We start from the raw sequence: 21,604 nt of genomic DNA, 5'->3' as shown, positions 1-21,604 counted from the left end.
AAAAAAAAAAAAAAAAAGATTGATTTAATTTTTCCCATACAACTGTCTGGTTGTTCCAGCACCATTCCTTGAAAAGACCACCTTGTCACTTACGTTGATGAGACAAATGCTTACCACCTGGTTTCCCCCTCCTGCCTCTTGTTTTTTAGCCCCTGAAGATTTTCCCTATGACCTTGTGAGTTCCCATATGCAATTAAAGGGGTATTTAATTTATGTTATCCAGTATTTCTATGTGTTTTGTAACAAGATGGTGTTTTCAGGCCATTTAGTGCACAGTGTTGCTGGAGACAGAAGCCTTGCCCTTGTTTCCCTCCTCTAGGCCCTGGGTGCACCTCCACAGGGAGGGGTGGGAGGAGACCTTGCCCGCTGCTGCCGCCGTCCTTCCTCTGGGCCTCAGTCTCCTTTTTTATAAAGTGAGGGAGAGGTGGGAGATCAGCAGGACTTGTTTTCCAAGCCTTGGTCACTGCCCTGCTGATGGAAGCAGATTGTAACAAGAACAACAAGAAAGCCGGCCCAAACCAGCTAGGACCATGATGGCGATGAAAGCGACCTCTAGTTGCCGTTGTTGCTCATTATATCCTAATTATAATACATTTGCATAGGACACTCACAAGTGCCAGGATAGTTTATGAATGATGCCATGGCAACACCCTGAACATTACCTTATATGATTCCTGGAACTCCCTGCCCCTTTTCCAGAAAGTTCACAAATAACCCACCACTTACTTAGCATATAATTAAGAGTGGGTATAAACTAGCCCTGCTCTGTCTATGCAGCAGCCATTTTGCTGTAGCTGTTGCTGTAATAAACTTGCTTTCTTTCACTGTGGGCTGCTTTCTAAGCAAAGCCAAAAACTATCCTGAGTTGAGCCCCAATTTTGGGGTTCACCTGCAGATCAAGGGATCAGACACCATGATCCCTGGGTTTCCTCCTTGTGCTAGTTTTTCTTGGATGCCTGAACAAGAAAGGATTCTCAGTAACAAGGGGAGACCCTGCTCCCATTTCCCAGAGGCCATGTGCTGCTGACCATTCCATGTCTCCCTGACAGGCTGATAACCTGGGAGGTGAGTAATGGGATGCCAGCTACTCAGACACAGGTCACACACAGCAACGCCTTCTCACAAAACCTGCCCTGTAGGTTTTAGCTCTAGCTGCACCCTCACTTCCTCCAAGGAGTCTTCCTAAAAACTGAGTCTTGGCTAGAGGAAAGAGCTACTCCGTGGATGGAAGAGACGGGAAGGTAGTTGGTAGAGGCTGCCTGCAAAGACTGGGGGTGAGGCAGCAGCAGATGTGCCAGTGTTTGCCCTAGAGCATCCATGTGCATTGGGCCACAGCTTTTTCCTTAGAAAGCCTTGGACCTCCCTATAGCCAAAACACCAACAGAAGGAAGCCTGAAGAGTCCAAAAACAGTTTATGGCTCAGTTCTCAGTTAATTGAGCACCTTTCCATCGTGCCTGGTTTGTTGGGGGCATCTTTGAGGGGTGAAGCCTTATCCTACTCTCCTGGGGTTTCCATGGAGAGAGGCTTCCCCTTTTCTCCCTCCTCCCTAAGGTGCATTTGATTCTGCAGCCCTGGACATTCGCTGGGCCTGTTCCACCAATGGGAGGTGTCCTGCCCATGAGCAGCTCAGTTTTGCCCCTTTCAGTGTGGTGAGCACCGTGGGCAGGGCCAGGGCCTGCCGTTCAGAGACAGGTCTGTGTGCACAGTGCACGCGGCTATTGACGTGCACATGCAGACTGCTTGGCATATCCACGCAAGCACACCTGAGCACACTGCCCACACGGCAGGTCTAGGGTGGCAGGGGAGAGGCTTTGTTTCAGGCCCTTCATGAGCCAAGGTCTCCATTCCAGCCTTTACCAAGGTCTTGCGTTAGGGGCTAGAAGGTGCCAGCCTGCAAGGACAGAGGTGGAACTTCTTTCCCTTGCCCTCCAGTCCTTATCTGTCCTTGTGCTCAGAAGGGGAGGAGGGGAGAGTTGTTAGAGTCCCTGGAACCTGTGATAGACATCAAGGTCCTTCAATATCAAAGATACAAGCTTACAAATATTGCAAGTCATTTCAAATTCATTTCTAGAAGAACAAGTGTATAATTCAAAAACCATTTTTGAATGATACAAAGGATAAACATTAAAGCTTGAAAAATTCAGATTAAAAAAGCTTATATTACAGAGGAAACATAAGCATTTCTAAGTGCAGCATCTCACTAAATGCTGCCTGCAGCTCAAGGCCTGAACTCTGCTCTGGGCTGGGAGAACAAGGCTGACCTTCTGGAGTCCTCAGCTGCTCCTGGAAAGGGCTCCAGTGAACCCAGACAAGACAGCCCAGAGCCGTGGGCCTAGAGCAGGGGTTCTCTCTGTCCCTCACAGGCACCCTCAGGGGCATGGGGAAACTTAGCACCCCAGAGCGGGTACTGTCTTGGGCCCCTTGCTGCTGGTAGGGATTTCTAAGGCCTGTGGCTCAGGGAAGAAGCCCAAAATGCACCAAATGGCACTGTGGCTGGGCTCAGTGGGGATGTCGGCCCCTAGGAGGCCACAGGGCTCTGGCTTTCAGGGCGTCACTGAAGGGTCCCTAGGGGTGAGCACTCTGTCATTCAGTCTCCCAGCCTGCACCATTCCCATCTTCCTCAGATCCCCCCTCAGTGATTTCTTCCCCGTCACCCTCTTCACTCCCTCCTCACTCCACACTTGCTTCTTCCTGCCCCCTCCCTTCTTACTTGTTCCCCTCCCCACTCCCCTTTCCTTGTTCCCCTCCCCTTCCTCCTCCCTCCTTGTTTATTCGTCCTACTCTTCCTCTCTCCTCCCTCCTCCATCTTCTTTCTTACCCTCTCCCTTGCCCGCTCACTTGTGTCTTCCTCTGTCTCCTTGCTCCTCCTCTCATTTCTCCCTTTGTCTCTTCTTCCCTGTCTTTGACCTTTCTCTCTGCCTCTTCACTGTTCTGTTCTTGCTGTGTTTTCCACCTAGGCTATAGACTGAGCCTCCCCCACCCAGGAAGCGTAGGAGACCCAGTTCAGTCCCATCTGAGCATCCCGGGCGTTACTGGGTCACCTATCCTGGAGCTACCCCTTGGAGGGAAACATTTCTTTCCTTGAGCGTGGGAGGGCCTCAGCTGACTTAACTGGCCACAGAGGAAGCTCTGTATTGGGGAAACCGAGTTTCCAACGACTTGACCTGGAACAAGTCTGTTGGGGGCCTCACAGCAGACAGACTGAGCTGGGTCTGTCCTTCCCCAGAGCCTCACCCCGATGCTGGAGGTCCGCTGGTTTATTACAGAGGCTTGGAGGACGGGGTGGGAGACTGGGGAGGCAGGGCTGGGCTGGCAGGAAGCCCCAGCACCCCGGTCCGGGGCCTGGCTCACTTGGCTGCCGCCAGGATGGCACTACTTCTTGGAGGCCTGCTTCTTCCCGCTGGTTACCTTGCTGTTCCTCCTGAGAGGATGTAGCTCCACTTCAGGCTCTCTTGCCCTAAAGATCAAAATAGAGAAAGCAACTGCTGAGGGCTGGGCGGGGGAAGGGCTGCTCTTCACAGTGCCACAGTGCCCAGAGCCCGGGCCTGATAGGGCCAGGAGGGGCAAAGCCCTCTCCCTTGCACAGGTGAGGCTGTCTGGGTGCTGCTCCAACCAGAGGGTCCCGGTGGCACCTGTGACCTTTCTACATGCTCCTAATTTTGCTTTTCTATCTTCATGAGAAATATGTGATCTCCACGCCATGCTGAATGCGTGATTCATTTCATGGTTACCAGCACCAGCAAGTCAGGGGCTTTCAACAGGTGCAGCAAGTTTCTTGCAAAGAGACAGCAGGGCCGTCTCCACCCTTCTCAGACTAATGGGTCTGGGCTGTGGGGATCTGCTGCAAAGTCCTCAAAAAGCCTCTATCTCTACCACCCAGACCACTGTGAGCAGCCCCGGGGCAGCCTGCATGCCCGCCCAGTATTGTGTTGATTACACAGGCTAGATGTCAGGGATGGTTGGACATGACCCAGGCCTGGGGGGAAGTGACTTGCCCAAGGCCAAATAGCCCGGAGGTGGCCTGCTGTGAGCCATGCCCATTCTGGCAGCGGGTGTGGTCACCTACTTCTCAGCCTCCAGAGGTAACTCCTTCTCCACATAGTCTTCCAGGGCCAATGAGGAGCTGCTTCCTTGGATATCTTCTGACTCGGCTTTCTTGGCTGATTCAGAATCCTCCAGGCTCAGGACAGAGCTGGGAACACTGCAGGGGAGGCAGGGTTGGGGGGCAGTGCTCAGGGCCCAGGGCGTGCTGCACGCTGTCCCGTCAGTGTTCTGGGAGCCTAGACAGACAAGGACACACGTGCTCCTCCCCCTGAGGGCGGCGAAGAGAGAATCTGACCTCTTCAGGGACCCAGTGACACGCTGGAGGTTGGCTTCCCTGGCTTGTTTTGGGCTGGATTGGCCCTAACCCACAGGCTGCTATACCCACACCCCAACACTGACCATGGCAAATGCCTGCGGTGGGGTGGGAGGGCTCCATAAGTGACCACAGGAGAGATGACAGGGGGCAAAGGAAATGTGTCATCATGTGTAACATTATGGGCTGAACACATGCCCCCCAAATACATATGTAGAAATCCTAAACCCCGAGACCCCAGAATGTGGCCTTATTTGGAAATAGGGTTGTTGCAGACATCATTAGTTAAGATGAGGCCATACTGGAGGAGGGCGGGTCCAATCCAACATGACTGATGTTCCTTTACAAAGGGGAAATTTGGGAGAACGCCATGTGAGGATCACAGTTCTGTGGCCACAGGCCAAGGAGCTACCAGGAGCGGGGAGCAAGGCCTGGGACGGAGCCGCCTAGCGGCTTCTGGGAGAGCGTGGCCCTGCCCACACCTTGGTCCAAGCTTCTGGCATCCAGATTATAGGAATGACTGCTATGGCAATGCTTTCAATTAAAGATTCCATTTCCTTTTTTCACCTAAGTGCTCTTAAACCATCAACCCACTTGGCTATTCTAGGATTAGGAGGAGTCCTACTGGTTAATAGTTTCACGAATCTGCCTCTTTCCATTTCCAAGAACCTAGACCATCTTGTGTGCATGTTTCTAGTTTGTACGTCTGCGTGTATGTTTCTATCTAGTTTGTGTGTGTCTGGTTTGTGTATGTGTGTATAGTGTATGCATGTGTATTTATGTCTAGTTTGTGTATACTTCTGTCTAGTTTGTGTGTGTTTGTGCATCTAGTATGTGCTGGAATCTAATGTGTGTGTGTACATGTGTGTCTAGTTTACATGGGTGTTTATAGTTTGTATGTATGCGTATAATTTGTATATGTGTGTATCTGGTTTGTGTGTATGTGTGTGTGTCTAGTTTTCTGATTCTTTCCTCACCATTCCTGAACAATTGTTGAAGACCGTTGTAAGCATACCATTAAATTCTTTCAGAATCCTTAGATATAACAAATTAGGAGACCAGAGCTCATTTTAATGATAATAATATCACTAACAAGGGTAGGTAGTAATCTCAGTAAATGTGAGCTGTGTGCCAGCACTTTCCATGTGCTGACTCCTCTAATCCCCATAACCCAATACAGTGAGTCTCACTCTACAGACAAAGAAGCTGGCGCACAGAGAGGGTGAGTGTTTTGCACAGGTCACACAGCTATAAAAAGTGGCCAGATTCCTTAAGCTATCATTTCCTACTAAAGAGCATCTTCCTTTTGAAGACATCTAGAGCCAAATAAGAGCTATGTCTCTTTGTAACTACTTTCTGGCATCCCCCACTGTGATCGTCTGAATGTCTATGTTCCCCCAAATTGATATGCTGAAATCCTCATCCCCAAGGTGATGGTGTTGGCAGGCAGGGCCTTTGGGAGGTAAGGCGGTTATGAGGGTGGGACCCTCATGAATGGGATTAGTGTCCTTATACAAGAGGCCCCAGAGAGACCCTCGTCCTTTCTGCCATGCAAGGACACAGCAAGAAGGCACCATCTATGAACCAGGAAGCAGCCCTCGCCAGACACCTAATCCATTGGTGCCTTGGTCTTAGACTTACCAGCCTCCAGACAGTGGGAAATAAATGTTCAACAGGCTAAGACATTCACTCCCCGTGCACCATACCAGGCTAGCCTTCTTCTGAATGTTTCTGAAAATGCCCTTGCTGGTCCTCTTTGGCATCTTCCTGTAGCCTCAGCTCATCTTCAGCCTGGGCCCTTCCCAACAGCATCCCCCTGTCCTGTCCTGTCCTGTCCTGACCTTGGTGCGTCTGTCTTTCTCCCTGGGATTGTTGGTGACTGGTCTTCAAGGACTACCAAGCCCTCTCCCTCTTGGAGTCTCAGGCAGTGGGGTCTCAGTGACTTTTCTGTCTGCACCTTTCAGCATCTGCCCCTCCTTACCCTCCACAGGCTCCTCCTGGGCCTGCCTTCCCTGCTGAGTGCTCTGAGTTGCGGGGGTCACTTGGCATGACCTCCTCAGTTCCTCCAGAAGTGGGTTCCCCAACTTGGACAAGACCCAGACTCAGCTTACTGCAGTGAGATGGGCATTAAGGACTCCTAGAAAACTGAGGGTCCTGTGTGGGAGTTGGGGGGTGCCCAGACTCAGTGCTGTGGGGGTGCGGTCACAGGACTTAGGGCTGCATACCCCAGGTCTGCGTATAAATAACTTTCCACATGCCTCATCATTTGCTTCACAGTTCACAAAGCTGTTTAACAAACACACTTTCATGAGATCCTCACAGCCTCTCAAGGTGGGCATTATTTCCTCATTTTGAAGATGAGGAAACAGAGGATTAGGGAGGTAAACTGATTCCCCACAGTCACCCAGCCAGTAGAGTGCAGCAGGGGCTCCAACCTCATCCTGCAAGTGTCTCACTACACCGTGCTGCCCAGGCGGTCTCAGATCTGCTCATGTTCCCCTAATGCAGTCTTCAGGCGCTTCATGCAGCGCAGGCTCCTTCCTGGACTAGGCTGTATTCTTCTTGAGCCACTCAAAGCTAGGTCTCTCGGCTCAAGAAGATCATCTCATGAGAGCTGGGCCCAGAAGGTGCTCAACAAGTTGGCATCACCTTGTTGAAAAGCCCAAGCTCAGAAGCCCAGAGGCAGATTTAAGCCAGCACTTCCTGCTATAGGGGCCTGGGATCACTTCACGGATGGCCTTTGTCTGTGTGGGGAGGCTGAGGCAGGAGGATCATTTGAGCCCAGTCATTCAAGAATGCAGTGAGCTATGATCGTGTCACTATACTCCAGCCTGGGCGACAGAGTTGAGACCCTCTCTCAAAACAAACGAAAAACCAAGGCAGAAGCGGGGCCCAGCTTGCACATGAGGTGGTGGTAGGGTGTGGTGGGACAGAGAGGGGGGTGTAGCCAGAGCTCCTGCCCACCAAACCTGTCTAGATTATTCCAACAGAAACAGGCACTATGCAAGCATTCCCATGTCCCCAAGATCTCCAAGAGGGCCCTTTTCCCAAACTTGTGTCCCAAAGAAACCCACAACATGGCCTTGCTCACACACCCCCTCCCACTCTGCACCCGCTCCCATCCCTCCCCTGCCCACCTGTGAAGTCCTCCTGCTGCAGTTTTTGCCATGTGTGCCACAGGTGGAGGCCTCCCACCTCCAGCCCCCCTCCCCACTCCATCCCTTCCGCCCCGCCTGCTCCCCTCAGTTCCCCTTTCACAGCCCAAGTCTCCTTTCTGCCCTCCATCCCTCCCCAGGCCCATCCCTCAACCTGCGTGTTTCCTGTTTTACTTGAATTTGTAGTCGTCCGGCAGGAAGTAGCCCATCTTGCAATCCTGTTGAGACCGGAAGATCTGTTTCAGCAGATTCTGCTTGCTGAGGCCATATCCATTCAAAACACGGCCCCCAAAAAGGAGCTTTCCCCCGGCAAACATCTGTTGACAGGAAGGAAACGAGGAGAGATCCTCAGCACATCAGCACAGCAGTGTCCACTGATAAGACACGCGAGTTTGGAATTTCACTAGGACAGTGCCACAGGCCTCTGAGAGCTTGCACCGTGAGGCAGGCCTTGGGCGGCTGGGGAAGGAGTGCTGCCCTCCATGAGTTGCCGAGGGAGGTAGGCTGAGTCCAGCCCCTGTCCAGCCTGGGATGGTGAGGTTGCCCTACGACTTGGGGGCCTGGGCAGGGTTTTGGCTCAGCCATACCTCCCTGGGCAACTTGGGGATGGCAGCTCTCCTTCCCTTCTGCCTGCTTGGCCACCCAGCTCACATGCACTTCACGTACAGCCCCACAGAACCCTGCGGCCAGAAAGCTGTTCCCCTGCTGTGTATGTACCTTTCAGCTCACCCCATGGAATGGGAGCCCCTTGAGGGCAGGGCTCCCACCCCCACAGGTCAGTCCCCAACAGGTAGACACCTATCCAAATATTTCTGTGCAAAAATATTCATGACAGCGTTATTTGTTATGGCAAAAAAAAAAAAAAAAAATACAAATAACTTAAATGTCAATAAAAGCAGCACAAATAGATAAAATGACAGACTCTTCACTTTGGGAGGCCAAGGCAGGCCGATCACAAGGTCAGGGGTTCGAGACCAGCCTGGCCAATATGGTGAAACCCCATTTCTACTAAAAATACAAAAATTAGCTGGGCGTGATGGCGGGCACCTGTAGTCCCAGCTACTTGGGAAGCTGAGGCAGGATAATCACTTGAACCCAGGGGGCGGAGATTGCAGTGAGCCAAGATTGCGCCACTGCACTCCAGCCTGGGTGAGAGTGTGAGCCTTTGTCTCAAAAAAAAAAAAAAAAAAATTAAAAAAAAAAAAAATGACAGACTCTTACACAGTGGTTAAAACTCAGGTGTTACAAACTATATAAGGACATGGGGAAATGCTCATGGTATTTTAATTTAAAAAGAAGAATTGCAAAGAATATATGCAGAAAAGGACTGCAAAGGTCAGACACCAAAATGTTAGCATGCGGTGGTCCTTGCAGGTGCCAGGTACATATCTGTGGGATGAGCAAATGAGACTCTCTGGGTGATCTGATGATGTCATTATTTTCTAAATTGTATTTTCTAAGCTTTCCATAATGAGCATGTGTAAGTATTTACAGTGAACGTTTTTAGGATAAAGTCATTTAAAAACAAACAGATGAAGGGAATTTGATTTGTTAGGTTGAATGTCACCTGTCCCTTCAGTCTCCTGGGATGGGGGACACATGGGGTCCTGGGCTCCAGCCCCAGCTCTGTGTGCTGGGTGACTCTTGGTCAGTCTTCCCGCTCTCTGGGCCTCAGCCAGGGTGGGGAGATAATGCCACAGCCCCTCCCTTCTTCTCCTCTCTCCTCCTCCCACATTTGTGATTCTACAGGAGCAGAGGTGGCTGCAGCTGGGTGGCAGGCAGTGGATGGCAAGTCCCTGCTGGCTCACCAGAATCATCCCCTGCACCACAGAGTTCTTCTTCACCATCAGGGGAGGGTCCTCCTGCAGGGGGCTGTCCAGGTCATACTGCAGCAGGCGGTAGGAGTCATACCGGCACTGCCAGGAGAGAAATATGAGAAGTGGTCACCCCCATGCCAAGAAGATGTACCTGAATTGCCATATTCCTGGCTAGGCCAGGTTCCCCCTGAGTCCTGGAGCCCTGTACAACTCCCTCTCTCCAACTCCTCCTGCTCCAGGAGCCCTTGGGCCTGCATGCACACCTCCCATGACTGTCCCTTGAGGATGTCCCTGGATCTGATTAGAGCCCACTAGGGGAGAAGGCCATTTCTGAGGTGGCTGCCCCACATGTGACGCCCACTAGCCTGGCCCTCTGGGGTCCACAGAATGTGACTGCTCCCTTGCCCTGGGGGTAGCACTGCAGAGGTTTGAAGATGGGAACTGTGTTCTTGGGTGGACCCATTTCCAGGCTTTTGAGTCTACTTTACACAGCATAAAGAATTTCTCCACTCCCTACCCACTGCTGGCAAGCCCCTCAGGACCCTCCCAGTCACTATATCCAGGGAGAGGACCTGAGCTGAACCCATACCTCAAGGTAGGGTCTGGGCAATTCAGAGGAAAGCTGGCCTCTCGCCTCTCCTTTCTGGATGCCTCAGATCTATTAATACAGCCAATGTGCTGTCTTCCCGTTTTATCTGCCTTTATTTCCAGGTGCCTCCAGCTATCCTTTCACTCTCCAATATGAAACTCAGAACCACACCCAATGTTCTAGCTGTCAGGGAAAGAGAAAGCAGGGAACATTTCTGCATTCACCAAAGACACCCTAATCTGACACCTGCTTCCAAGTCTGTCCTCTAGGCCTGCTGCTCACTCCTTTATGAACTGCCTCAGGCCACGCCCTGTCCTCACTCACGCTGCCCATGGCTGGGGTCGGCCACCTGAGCACTCCAATTGCTTAGGGACAACTATTAGCAAACAACAACTAGCCCCATGATAAGCGAAAGTCAGTTCTAAGCTCCCCCATGGGCAGGATTTTATCTGTCTCTACATGGACAGACACACAGAAGGAACTCAATACATGCTCACTGGATTCAACTAAATTGGAGGTTGGCTCTGGAAAACAAACATGGCTTTGCTGTATGGGACAAGTGAAAAGGCTTGTGGCTGAGTCTATACTCTTGGACTGAGATGGTCAAAGGGCTACTGGTGTCTGCTCAGAAGGTCTGGAGCACAGACCCGAGGGTGGGCATGCCAGAGTCAGGGAGGGGCCGCTCCTGGGAGGAGGGTGTCCACGCAGAACTCCCACCCCTGTGTACATGAAAACCCAGAACTCTGCAGCAGCAAATGGGAAATGGGCAAACACAGCAGATTCTAGGAGACAGGAGGGCAAAGAGGGCTTGAAGGAAGTCACCACGTGGACACCCAGCTCATGTGCTCATGTGCCATCCTTTGCTCCAGTTGGTCTGGGGTTGGGGCCAGCCTTCAAACTGTGCCAATGCTGCTGGGAATGACTGCACGCTTGGAGGGTTACATAGGCCTGATAGGTGGGAACGATTCTACTGCAGCAATGAGTAGGCTGGAGTGCGTTCCATGGGCCCGAAGACTCCCTTTAGACCTCAACCACAATCAGCTGGGACCTTGAGCCGTACTTCTCTCCTGTCCCCCTTCGCACAGGCCACCGCCTCTTCCAGGAACATTAATCACCTGCCAAAACCCCACTCAACCTGGACAGTCCTCCGGACCCCCAGGAGGCAGCAGGCACATGTTCCCAGGCTCCTGCGTGCCCAGAGCTGTCCTCTCACGGCCTCACTGGTGGTGCTGGAGTTGCTGCCACACTGGGAGCTCCTCTAGGGCCCAGTCTGCATCTGAGTCATGCTGGGTTCCCAGGGCCCGGCCCATGCCCAGCACACAGTGGGTACTTGCGATAATCTACAAATATTTTCAGAGCCCTGAGGATTCAGTGGTGAGCACGGCCCGTGCTCTAAATATTCACACCAACAAACAGTCACAAACTGGAAGGAAAGGACAGTGCCCTGATTTTGTCTCAAGGGTCAGAAGAGGGCCTGGCCCTTACGTGGTGACATTCACCTTGGAGCTAGAGGATGAGTGGGAAGGAGAGAAGCAGTGGGAGGGAGGACACTGCAGACAGGAGAGTACACACAAAGGCCCCAAGGAGAAAGGAGCTGAAGGAGATGGCCCCTCAGGCAGGTGCTCAGCCAGTCCTAGCACTGTGGGGGTCTTCTCGGACTGCCCCACTACCCCTACCCCTGGCCTCCAGGACCTCCTCACTGGGCTGGGACCAACCTGGATGCATGGGGAGCCGCGGCCCCGCTGCTGGTGGCTGTAGAGCGTGTTCAGTAGCCACTGGAGCTGCCCAGTGCTGGTGTAGTTCTGGCTTGAGATGATTCCAAATACCAGCACCTGGCTGGGGTCTCGGGGCGCCAGCAGGAAGCGCTCCAGCTCCACGTCAGAGACCAGGGGCGCCTTCACCAGGCACCTGCAGCCAGCACGGGCGTCTTCCTTAAGCATGAGCTTCCGCAGCACCAGTGGGCAGTCTGAGGGCGAGGCCGCCCACCTGGTGGGGCTGCGTCCCTCGCGGGCCTTCCCTCTGCAAGGAGGAGCACAGTGCACAGGGGCCCTCAGCAGGTGGTGGAGGTCTGTGGTTCCCAGAGCCCCCTGGCTCCTGACGGTCAAAGGGCCTGCTGCAGGCAGATTTTAGTCTGGGCCCTGCTGCCAATGTGCTGCACCACCTTGGACAGGTCCCCTAACCTCTCTGGGCCTCTTTCTACGGTGCAAAATGAGAATAACAAGTTACTCCTTCACCCATCCATTTGGTCAAAGAATGCTTTAGTGTCATCCTTAACTCCTTTCTCTCACACCCAACACATCTCATCTAATCTGTCAGCAAGCCTGTCCTCTCTACACTCAAGACAGACCCACAATCTGACCACTTTTCCTGCCCTCCAGCCCCATGGATGTGGTCCAAGCCTCCTTCATTCTTGTCTGGCTGCCTGCAAATGCCTCCTAATGGGTCCTGTGTTTTCTTCCCCGGCCTGTCTTCAGTCTGTTCTCTGACTGAAGGATCCTGTTAAAACCTAGCTCACGTCATGTCACTACTCTCTTCAAAACCCTCCGGTGGCTTTCTACCTTTTACAGAACAAAAACCGAAGTCCCTGCCATGTGCTTCAAGGCTGCAAGAATCTGTCCCCTGCATTTTGTCCTCCTTACATCTCTTACTCTCCAGGATTCCCGCCTTTGCTCACTGCACTTCGGCTACACTGGCCTCTACTTGTCCTTTGGTCTTGGAGGACAGTGGCCTTTGCTGTTCCTCCATAGAGCCATCTATGTCACTCTCTCAAGGCTCTATCCAAATGTTACCTTCTTAATGAGATTTTCTGAGTGCCCTATTTCATTCCTTTTCTCCCAAGACTCTTTCCCGTCCCTGTTTTATTTTTCTTCTTAGCATTGCTTGCTATCTAACATATCTTTTACTTTCAAATTTTATTATTGCACTTCTCTGTCCTACTAGAATGCAAGTTCCATGAGTTCATGAATTTGGTGTGTTTTGTTCAGTGGAATAAAACAGTAGCATTTGAAAAATAGTAAAGATTCAATAAATATTCAAACCAATATTCGTTGGGCCCCTACTATGTGCCAAACACTGTACTGGGTTGTTGTGAGGGTTGTGGTATTTACATGGGAATAAGCACCATCCAAATAGAAAGTGTTGCTGTGATTCTACCTTTATCAACGTCTATTCCAAGACTGTGGATGCTGATGCTGTAAAATGCTAAACATGACGAAAGGCAGTAGCATGTTTAGCATTTTACAGCATCACAATCTTGGAATAGACATTGTCTTGGTTAACTTTATAACTACTCTGTGCAATCGGCAGGACAGAAACTCTTATTGCCATTTACAGATCAGAAAACAGAAGGTTCCCACCAGGTGAATGGGTGCCCAAGTTCATATGATAATTAAGTGGCAAGGGCTAGGATTAGAAACCAGGACATCCTGAAACAAGAGCAATGCAAGATGAGCATTATTTCTCAGGGGCTATTAATAGTGATAAGTACTTGCTGAACAAACTTGTTAAGAATATGTCTTATTCAAGAACCTGCATATCTGGAGCAGAGCAGGGGGTGGGGGAGGCTGGATCTATTAATTATAACTTATCTAGGGATAAGTTCAAAATAATCAAAGGTTTAAATGTGGGGCAATTAAGCCATAACATTTCTACTAGAAAATATGGGGAAATTATTCTATAATTTTAGAACAGGGAAGGCTTTTTATAATTATGACTAAAAAATCCAGAAGTCATAATAGAAAAAGACTAATAAAGTCAACTACATGAAAGAAAAAAGCCTCCAAAATCCCTCTGTGACAAAAAAATACACAAACAAAAAAACCCAAAACTATCATAATCAAAGATGAAAGACAAATGACAAACTGAGAAACATATTTGAAACTCCTAACATAGAATAGTGGTCAATGTCTCCACTACGTAAAATACTACAAATCAATTAGAAAAAGCTAATAACCCAATAAAATATGGACAAAGGTAGTGAACAAATAATTCACGGAAAAGAATATAGGTTTTAAAAATTAGAAAGGAGGGAGGGCTGGGTGCGGAGGCTCACACCTGTAATCTCGGCACTTTGGGAGGCTGAGGCAGGAGGATCACTTGAGGCCAGGAGTTCCAGACAAGGCTGGGCAACATAGCAAGACATCATCTCTACTAAAAATTAAAAAATTAGCCAGCCATCGTGGCACATGCCTGTGGTCCCAGCTTCTCGGGAGGCTGAGGTGGGAGGAATGCTGGAGCCCAGGAGTTCGAAGTTACAGTGAGCCATGATCACACCACTGCACTCCAGCCTGGCAGACAGAGCAAGACCCTGTCTCTAAAATAAATAAAAATAAAAATTTAAAAATAAACTCATAAAAAGAGGGGAGTGAAGCCACTAAAAATGGTTGTTACTCTAATTTTGGAACTCAGAAACCACATCCGTTGACTAGATCAACAATGAAGCTGGCAAACACTGTCAGAAACAACTTTATCCAGAGTTCTGGAATCTAATGAAAAAACGTGCAACAACCAGAGGAATGCTTAAATAAGAAAGATGCTGCTAAATTTTGGTAAGACAGCATTGTAGCATTTTTAGCTTACTCCCCTACCATCCTTCATAGCCCTGCTCAGTAGCATCCACGGAATGACAGCCCCTGTTCCTGGTGCACCTTGCTAGTACTGGAGGGGACAATATGAACCTTGTTCTCAAGCAATTGTAGTTCTGTGGGCTGGCCTGTCTGGAGGTTCCCTGAGGGATCAGCTCAGAGCTTGACTTTGTTTTATCTGCCTTGCAACTTTCTCAGGGCTGGAGCAGCCCCTCCTGGGAAGCATCTGTCAGGTGCATTTAAAGAGAAAGATACCAGACATGGCCTCCTGGTGCAAGGGGTAACAGATGAGGCACAGATAGGTAGGCTAAAATGTCTGGGAAGAAAGAGGTTGGGGAAGGAGGTATATGGGAGAATAAGGCTTTGAAAGGCTCACATGCATACCAGGGAATATAGGTACCAGGTTTGGAACCATGTTTTGAAAAGGCCTGAGAACACACTAAGCTTTCATCTCTGGCTGACCACTGGACTTTTTGAAAGTAGAAGGTGAAGGCTAATGCAGATTAGTCTTGATGTGAAGAGCCTGACTAAAAGCACTGAATGAATGCCTCAATACACAGCCAATCTGCAAAGACTGGATGAGTTTTGTTTTTGTTTTTGTTCTGGCTCCAGATAATCTCTATCAAATCACTAGCTGATCCCTTACCTAACTGAATGGAGACTACACATTACAAATGTCTTTATAAAGATAGTTTGGAAAAGTAACTAAACAACAAACAGCTACAAACTACAACAAGGAGCAACAACAAATCATAAGGAAAAGGGGAAATTTGATTTCCAGGGTTACCAAATTCTAATATTTAAAATGTTCAGTTTTCAACAACAACCAAAAAAAAAAACCTGAGGTGTGCAAAGAAACAAAAAAGCATAGACCACTCAAAGGAAAAAAATGTACTAGAAACTGTCCCCAAGGAAACCCAGAGATTGGACTTACTAGACAAAGACTTTAAATCAATAGCTTAACTATATATATATATTTTTTATTATTATACTTTAAGTTCTAGGGTACATGTGCACAATGTGCAGGTTTGTTACATAGGTATACATGTGCCATGTTGGTGTGCTGCACCCATTAACTCATCATTTACATTAGGTATTTCTCCTAACGCTATTCCTTCCCCAGCCCCTGATCCCCCAATAGGCCCTGGTGTGTAATGTTCCCCTCCCCATGTCCATGTGCTCTCATTGTTCAACTCCCACTTACGAGTGAGAACATGTAGTGTTTGGTTTTCTGTCCTTGTGATATTTTGCTGAGAATGATGGTTTCCAGCTTCATCCAGGTCCCTGCAAAGGACATGAACTCATCCTTTTTTATGGCTGCATAGTATTCCATGGTGTATGTGTGCCACATTTTCTTTATCCAGTCTATTATTGACGGACATTTGGGTTGGTTCCAAGCCTTTGCTATTGTGAGTAGTGCAGCAATAAACACATGTGTACATGTGTCTTTATAGTAGCATGATTTATAATCCTTTGGGTATATACCCAGTAATCAGATTGCTGGGTCAAAAGTATTTCTAATCCTAGATCCTTGAGGAATTGCCACACTGTCTTCCACAATGGTTGAACTAATTTACAGTCCCACCAATAGTGTAAAAGTGTTCCTATTTCTCCACATCCTCTCCAGCACCTGTTGTTTCCTGACTTTTTAATGATCACCATTCTAACTGGCGTGAGATGGTATCTCACTGTCATTTTGATTTGCATTTCTCTGACGACCAGTGATGATGAACATTTTTTCATATGTCTGTTGGCTACATAAATGTCTTCTTTTGAGAAGTGTCTGTTCATATCCTTTGCCCACTTTTTGATGGGGTTGTTTGTTTTTTTCTTGTAAATTTGTTTAAGTTCTTTGTAGATTCCGGATATTAGCTCTTTGTCAGATGGATAGATTGCAAAACTTTTCTCCCATTCTGTAGGTTGCCTGTTCACTCTGATGATAGTTTCTTTTGCTGTGCAGAAGTTCTTTAGTTTAATTAGATCTCATTTGTCTATTTTGGCTTTTGTTGCCATTGCTTTTGATGTTTTAGTCATGAAGTCTTTGCCCAAGCCTATGTCCTGAATGGTATTGCCTAGGTTTTCTTCTAGGGTTTTTACGGTTTCAGGTCTTACATTTAAGTTTTTAATCCATCTTGAGTTAATTTTTGTATAAGGTGCAAGGAAAAGATCCAGTTTCAGCTTTTGACATGTGGCTAGCCAGTTTTCCCAGCATCATTTACTAAATAGGGAATCCTTTCCCCATTACTTGTATTTGTCAGGTTTGTCAAAGATCAGATGGTTGCAGATATGTGGTGTTATTTCTGAGACCTCTGTCCTGTTCCATTGGTCTATATATCTGTTTTGGTACCAGTACCATGCTGTTTTGGTTACTGTAGCCTTGTAGTGCAGCTTGAAGTCAGGTAGTGTGATGCCTCCAGCTTTGTTCTTTTTGCTTAGGATTGTCTTGGCTATGCGGGCTTTTTTTTGGTTCCATATGAAATTTAAAGTAGTTTTTTCCAATTCTGTGAAGAAAGTCATGGTAGCTTGATGGGGATAGCATTTAATTTATAAATTATCTTGGTTAGTATGGCCATTTTCACGATATTGATTCTTCTTATCCATGAGCATGGAATGTTCTTCCATTTGTTTGTGCCCTCTTTTATTTCGTTGAGAAGTGGTTTGTAGTTCTCCTTGAAGAGGTCCTTCATATCTCTTGTAAAGTTGGATTCCTAGGTATTTTATTCTCTTTGTAGTAATTGTGAATGGGAGTTCACTCATGATTTGGCTCTCTGTTTGTCTGTTCTTGGTGTATAGGAATGCTTGTGATTTTCCCACATTGATTTTGTATCCTGGGACTTTGCTGAAGTTGCTTATCAGCTTAAGGAGATTTTGGGCCGAGATGATGGGGTTTTCTAAATATACAATCACATCATCTGCAGAGACAATTTGACTTCATCTTTTCCTAATTGAACATCCTTTATTTCCTTCTCTTACCTGTCACTCACGGCTTCCCTTGGCTAGGAAAGGGAAAATCCCTGGACCCCTTGTGCTTCCTGGGTGAGGCAACACCCTGCCCTGCTTCAGCTTGCCCTCTGTAGGCTGCACCCACTGTCCAACCAGTCCCAGTGAGGTGAACCAGGTACCTCAGTTGGAGATGCAGAAATCACCTATCTTCTATGTTGATCTCGCTGAGAGCTACAGACCAGAGCTGTTTCTATTCAGCCATCTTCAACCACTTGACTATATTTAAAGAGCTAAAGGAAACTATGGAAAAACAACTAAAGGAAACCAGGAGAACAATATCTCACCAAATAGAAAATATCAATACAGAGACAGAAACTACGAAAAGTAATCAATCAGAAATTCTAGAGTTAAAAAGTAAAATAACTAAAATAAAAATTCAATGATAGATCTAAGCAGGCAGAAGAAAGTGTCAGCAAACTTGAAGATAGGATAATTAAGATTATTTAGTTTGAGGAGCAGAAAGAAAAAAGAATGAAGAACAATTAACAGAGCCTAAGATACCTGTGGGACAGCATCAAACATACCCAAGATACATAATGGGAATCCCAGAAGGACAGGAAAGAAGCAGAAAGAATATTTGAAGAAATAATTGCCTAAAACTCTCCAGATTTGATGAAAGACATAAATCTACATATCTAAAAAGCTTAATAAATTCAAAGTGGGACAAATTCAAAGAGATCTACATTGACACACATTATCATAAAATTATCAAAAGACAAAAATCTTGAAAACAATGGGAGAAGCAACTCATCAAGTTCAAGGAATCCTCAATAAGATTAATAGCCAATTACTCATGAGAAATTATGGCTGCTAGAAGGCAGTGGGAGGACATATTTAAAGTGCTGAAAGAAAAACAAGAAAATAAAACCCTTGTCAGCCTATAATTTTTTTTTTTTTTTTTTTTTTTTTTTTTGAGACAGGGTCTCATTCTGTTATCTGGACTAGAATGCAGTAGCATGATCATAGCTCGTTGCAGCCTCAACCTCCAGGGCACAATGATTCTCCCATCTCAGCTTCCTGAGTAGCTAGGATGACAGGCATGTGATACTACTCCTGGCTGTTTTGTAGAGACAGGTTTTTTGTAGAGACAGGTTTTCACCATGTTGCTCAGGCTGGTTTCAAACTCCTGGACTCAAGAGATCTGCCTGCCTAGGCCTCCCAAAGTGCTGGAATTACAGGCATGAGCCACCACACCCAGCTTCAGCCTAGAATTCTATATACAGCAAAGCTATCCTTCAAAAATGAAGGAGAAAGTAAGACATTCCCAGATAAACAGTTTGTTGCCGGTAGGCCTGCACCACAAAACATGCCATTGAGTCCAGGTTGAAATGCAAAGATACTAGATGGTAACTTGAAGCTATATGAAGAAATAACGAACACTGATAAAGGTAACTACATAGGTAAACATAAAAGAAGTATTGTCATATTTTTCAGTTTGTAACTTTTATGTTTTTTCTGTATTATTTAAAAGACAAATACATAAAACAACAATTGTACATATGTGTTAATGGGCACACAATGCATAAAGATGTTATTTATAACAATGTCAACATAAAGTGGAGAGGTGGGAATGAAGCTGTACAGGAGCAGAGAACTTTGTATGTTACTAAAGCTAAGTTGGTATTAATTCAAACTAGATTGTTACACATTTAAGATGTTACTTATAATCATCAGGGTAACCACCAAGAAAATAACAAAATATATAGAAAAATAAATGAGAAGGAATTCAAAACCATACAGCAAAAAAATCAACTAAACGTAAAAAAGGCAATGATGGAGGAATTGAAAAACAGAAAGATTTCTAGAAAACTAACAGCAAGATGGCAGAAGTCCTTCCTAGTCAGTAATTACTTTAAACATAAATGGATTAAAGTCTTAAACAAAACTCAGATCAGTGGAATGGCAATACAACTGTAATCCAACTACATGCTCCCTACACGAGATGCATTTTAGATTCAAACATACAACTAAAGTTGCATGCAGTAGCACGTGTCTGCAGTTCCAGCTACTTGGGAGGCTGAGGTGGGAGGCTCTCTTGAGCCCAGGAGTTTGAGGCCAGCCTTGGCAACATAGTGATACCCCATCTCTAAACAAACAAACATACAGCTAAGTTGAAAATGAAAGATTGAAAACAAACATTCCAAGCAAATAATAACCTAAAGGAAAAAAAACCCAGGAGTTTGGTTATACTAATATCAGACAAAAATAGACGTTAAGTAAAAAATTATTATGGGAGACAAATAAGGGCATTATATATTGAGAGGACAGTTACTCTATCTAGAAATATAACAATTGCAAACATATACACATGGAACAATAGAATCCCTAAATACATGAAGCGAAACTTGACAGAATTGAAGGAAGAAATAGGCAATTTTATAGTGACAGTTAGATACTTTAACATCCCACTTTTGATAATGGATAGGATAACTAGACAAAAGATAAAAAAGGAAATAGAAAACTTGAAGAACATTATAAACCAACTAGAACTAATGGACAAATACAGAACATTTGATCCAAGCACAGCAAAACATACATTCTTCTCTATTGCACATGGAACATTCTTCAGGACAGACTATATACTAGACCACAAAACAAATCTCAACAAATTTTAAAAGACTGAAAACATTATAAATTTTTTTTTTCGAGCACAATGATACGAAATTAGAAATCAATAACAGAAAGAAATTTGGAAAATTCACAAATATGTGAAAATTAAGCAACACATTATTAACCAACAAATAGGTCAAAGAAGTAATCTCAAGGGAAATTAGAAAACACTTTAAGGAAATGAAAACAAAAACAACGTACCAAAACTTAAGGGATACACTGAGAGCGGTCCTCAGGAATATTTATAGCTGTAAATGCCTACATTAAAAGAGAAGAAAATCTCAAACCAATAATCTAACCTAACCTTAAAGTAGAAAAAGAAGAACAAACTAAACCCAAAGCTGGCAGAGGGAAGAAATAATAATGATCGGAGTCAGTTGAGGTAAATAAATAAAGAATAGATAAACCATAGAGAGAAATAACAAAACAGATTTTGGTTCTCTGTATAGAGCAGACTAAATATTTAGCTAGACTGACTAAAAGAGAAGAGATGCAAATTACTAAAATAAAAAATGAAAGTGGGTCATTACTACCAACCTTACAGAATTTAAAAATTATAAGAGAAAATTGTGAACAATTGTATGCCAACAAATTAGATAATCTAAAAGAAATGGACACATTTCTAAGACACGCAAATGATCAAAACTAACTCAAGAAGAAATATATAACCTGAATAAGCCTCTAACAAGTAAAAAGATTGAATCAGTAATCAAAAACCTCTCAAGAAAGGCCTGGAACTAGATATTTTCACTTGTGAATTCTACCTAAAATTTAAAGAAGAACTAACACCAAAACTTCTCAAACTCACCTAATAACAAAAGAAACGGAAACCTCAGCATTACCCTGATACCAAAGCCAGACAAAGACACTACAAAAAAGAAAAACAGACAAATATCCCTTATTAATATAGATGTAAAAATTCTCAGCAAAATACCAGCAAAGAAAAGTTTGACTAAGATGTCATATTAAAAATTATTTATAGAATATATATCATATATATATAATATAAAGCCTGCCTTTGTCTTCCTAGCCTCAACATTTTTTAAAAAAGGTCAAATCTGAGATTCCTATGGGATCAATTACTATTCTTGCTGCACTTATATAAATGACCAGACTAAAATTGCTGAGACTAAACTTATTTTACAAATAAAATTGCCTTACTCTGATTGTCGTTGGTAGAAATTGGGATGACTGAAGAGAAAAATTATGTTTCCAAAGAAAAACTATAATATACCTGTTATTAGATTGTAGCCCTGTGCATTGTTTTCAAGTTTTTATTATCTACCTGTAGACTAGACGGCATCCTAAATTTGTCTAGGTTTCTTCAATCCAGTTTTCTCTCATTGAATTACTAAGGACAGGAACTGCTCTTTCCTAAAGACCTGTAAACTGAGGCTAGATAATCTGGTGTAAACTTCAAAAGACAAGGTTTATGCTTAATGGGTGGGCCACACAGAGAGTTTAACAAAGCCAGCTGGTGCCATAACCA

At 45.9% G+C, this 21,604-nt stretch overlaps 1 protein-coding gene across 1 annotated transcript in view; it reads right to left on the bottom strand.

Annotated features, from left to right (window-relative positions):
• Positions 1–2,044: 2,044 nt before the first annotated feature.
• The window catches only part of C2H3orf20 (chromosome 2 C3orf20 homolog), an 87,097-nt gene continuing 67,537 nt past the window's right edge, over positions 2,045–21,604 (bottom strand). Inside the window, exons 12-16 of the mRNA XM_005571688.5 lie at positions 11,635–11,938; positions 9,322–9,429; positions 7,688–7,830; positions 4,068–4,202; positions 2,045–3,458 (exon numbers count right to left, since the gene is read on the bottom strand). Coding sequence (XP_005571745.1) covers positions 3,374–3,458; positions 4,068–4,202; positions 7,688–7,830; positions 9,322–9,429; positions 11,635–11,938 — 775 coding nt within the window. The 3' untranslated portion in view covers positions 2,045–3,373. The remainder of the gene's footprint in view (positions 3,459–4,067; positions 4,203–7,687; positions 7,831–9,321; positions 9,430–11,634; positions 11,939–21,604) is intronic.

This window comes from Macaca fascicularis, chromosome 2 (genome assembly GCF_037993035.2).
Source record: "Macaca fascicularis isolate 582-1 chromosome 2, T2T-MFA8v1.1".
In the NCBI taxonomy this organism is placed as follows: domain Eukaryota; kingdom Metazoa; phylum Chordata; class Mammalia; order Primates; family Cercopithecidae; genus Macaca; species Macaca fascicularis.
Note: the sequence above shows the minus strand (reverse complement) of the source record. Positions and strands in the feature narration are given on the sequence as shown.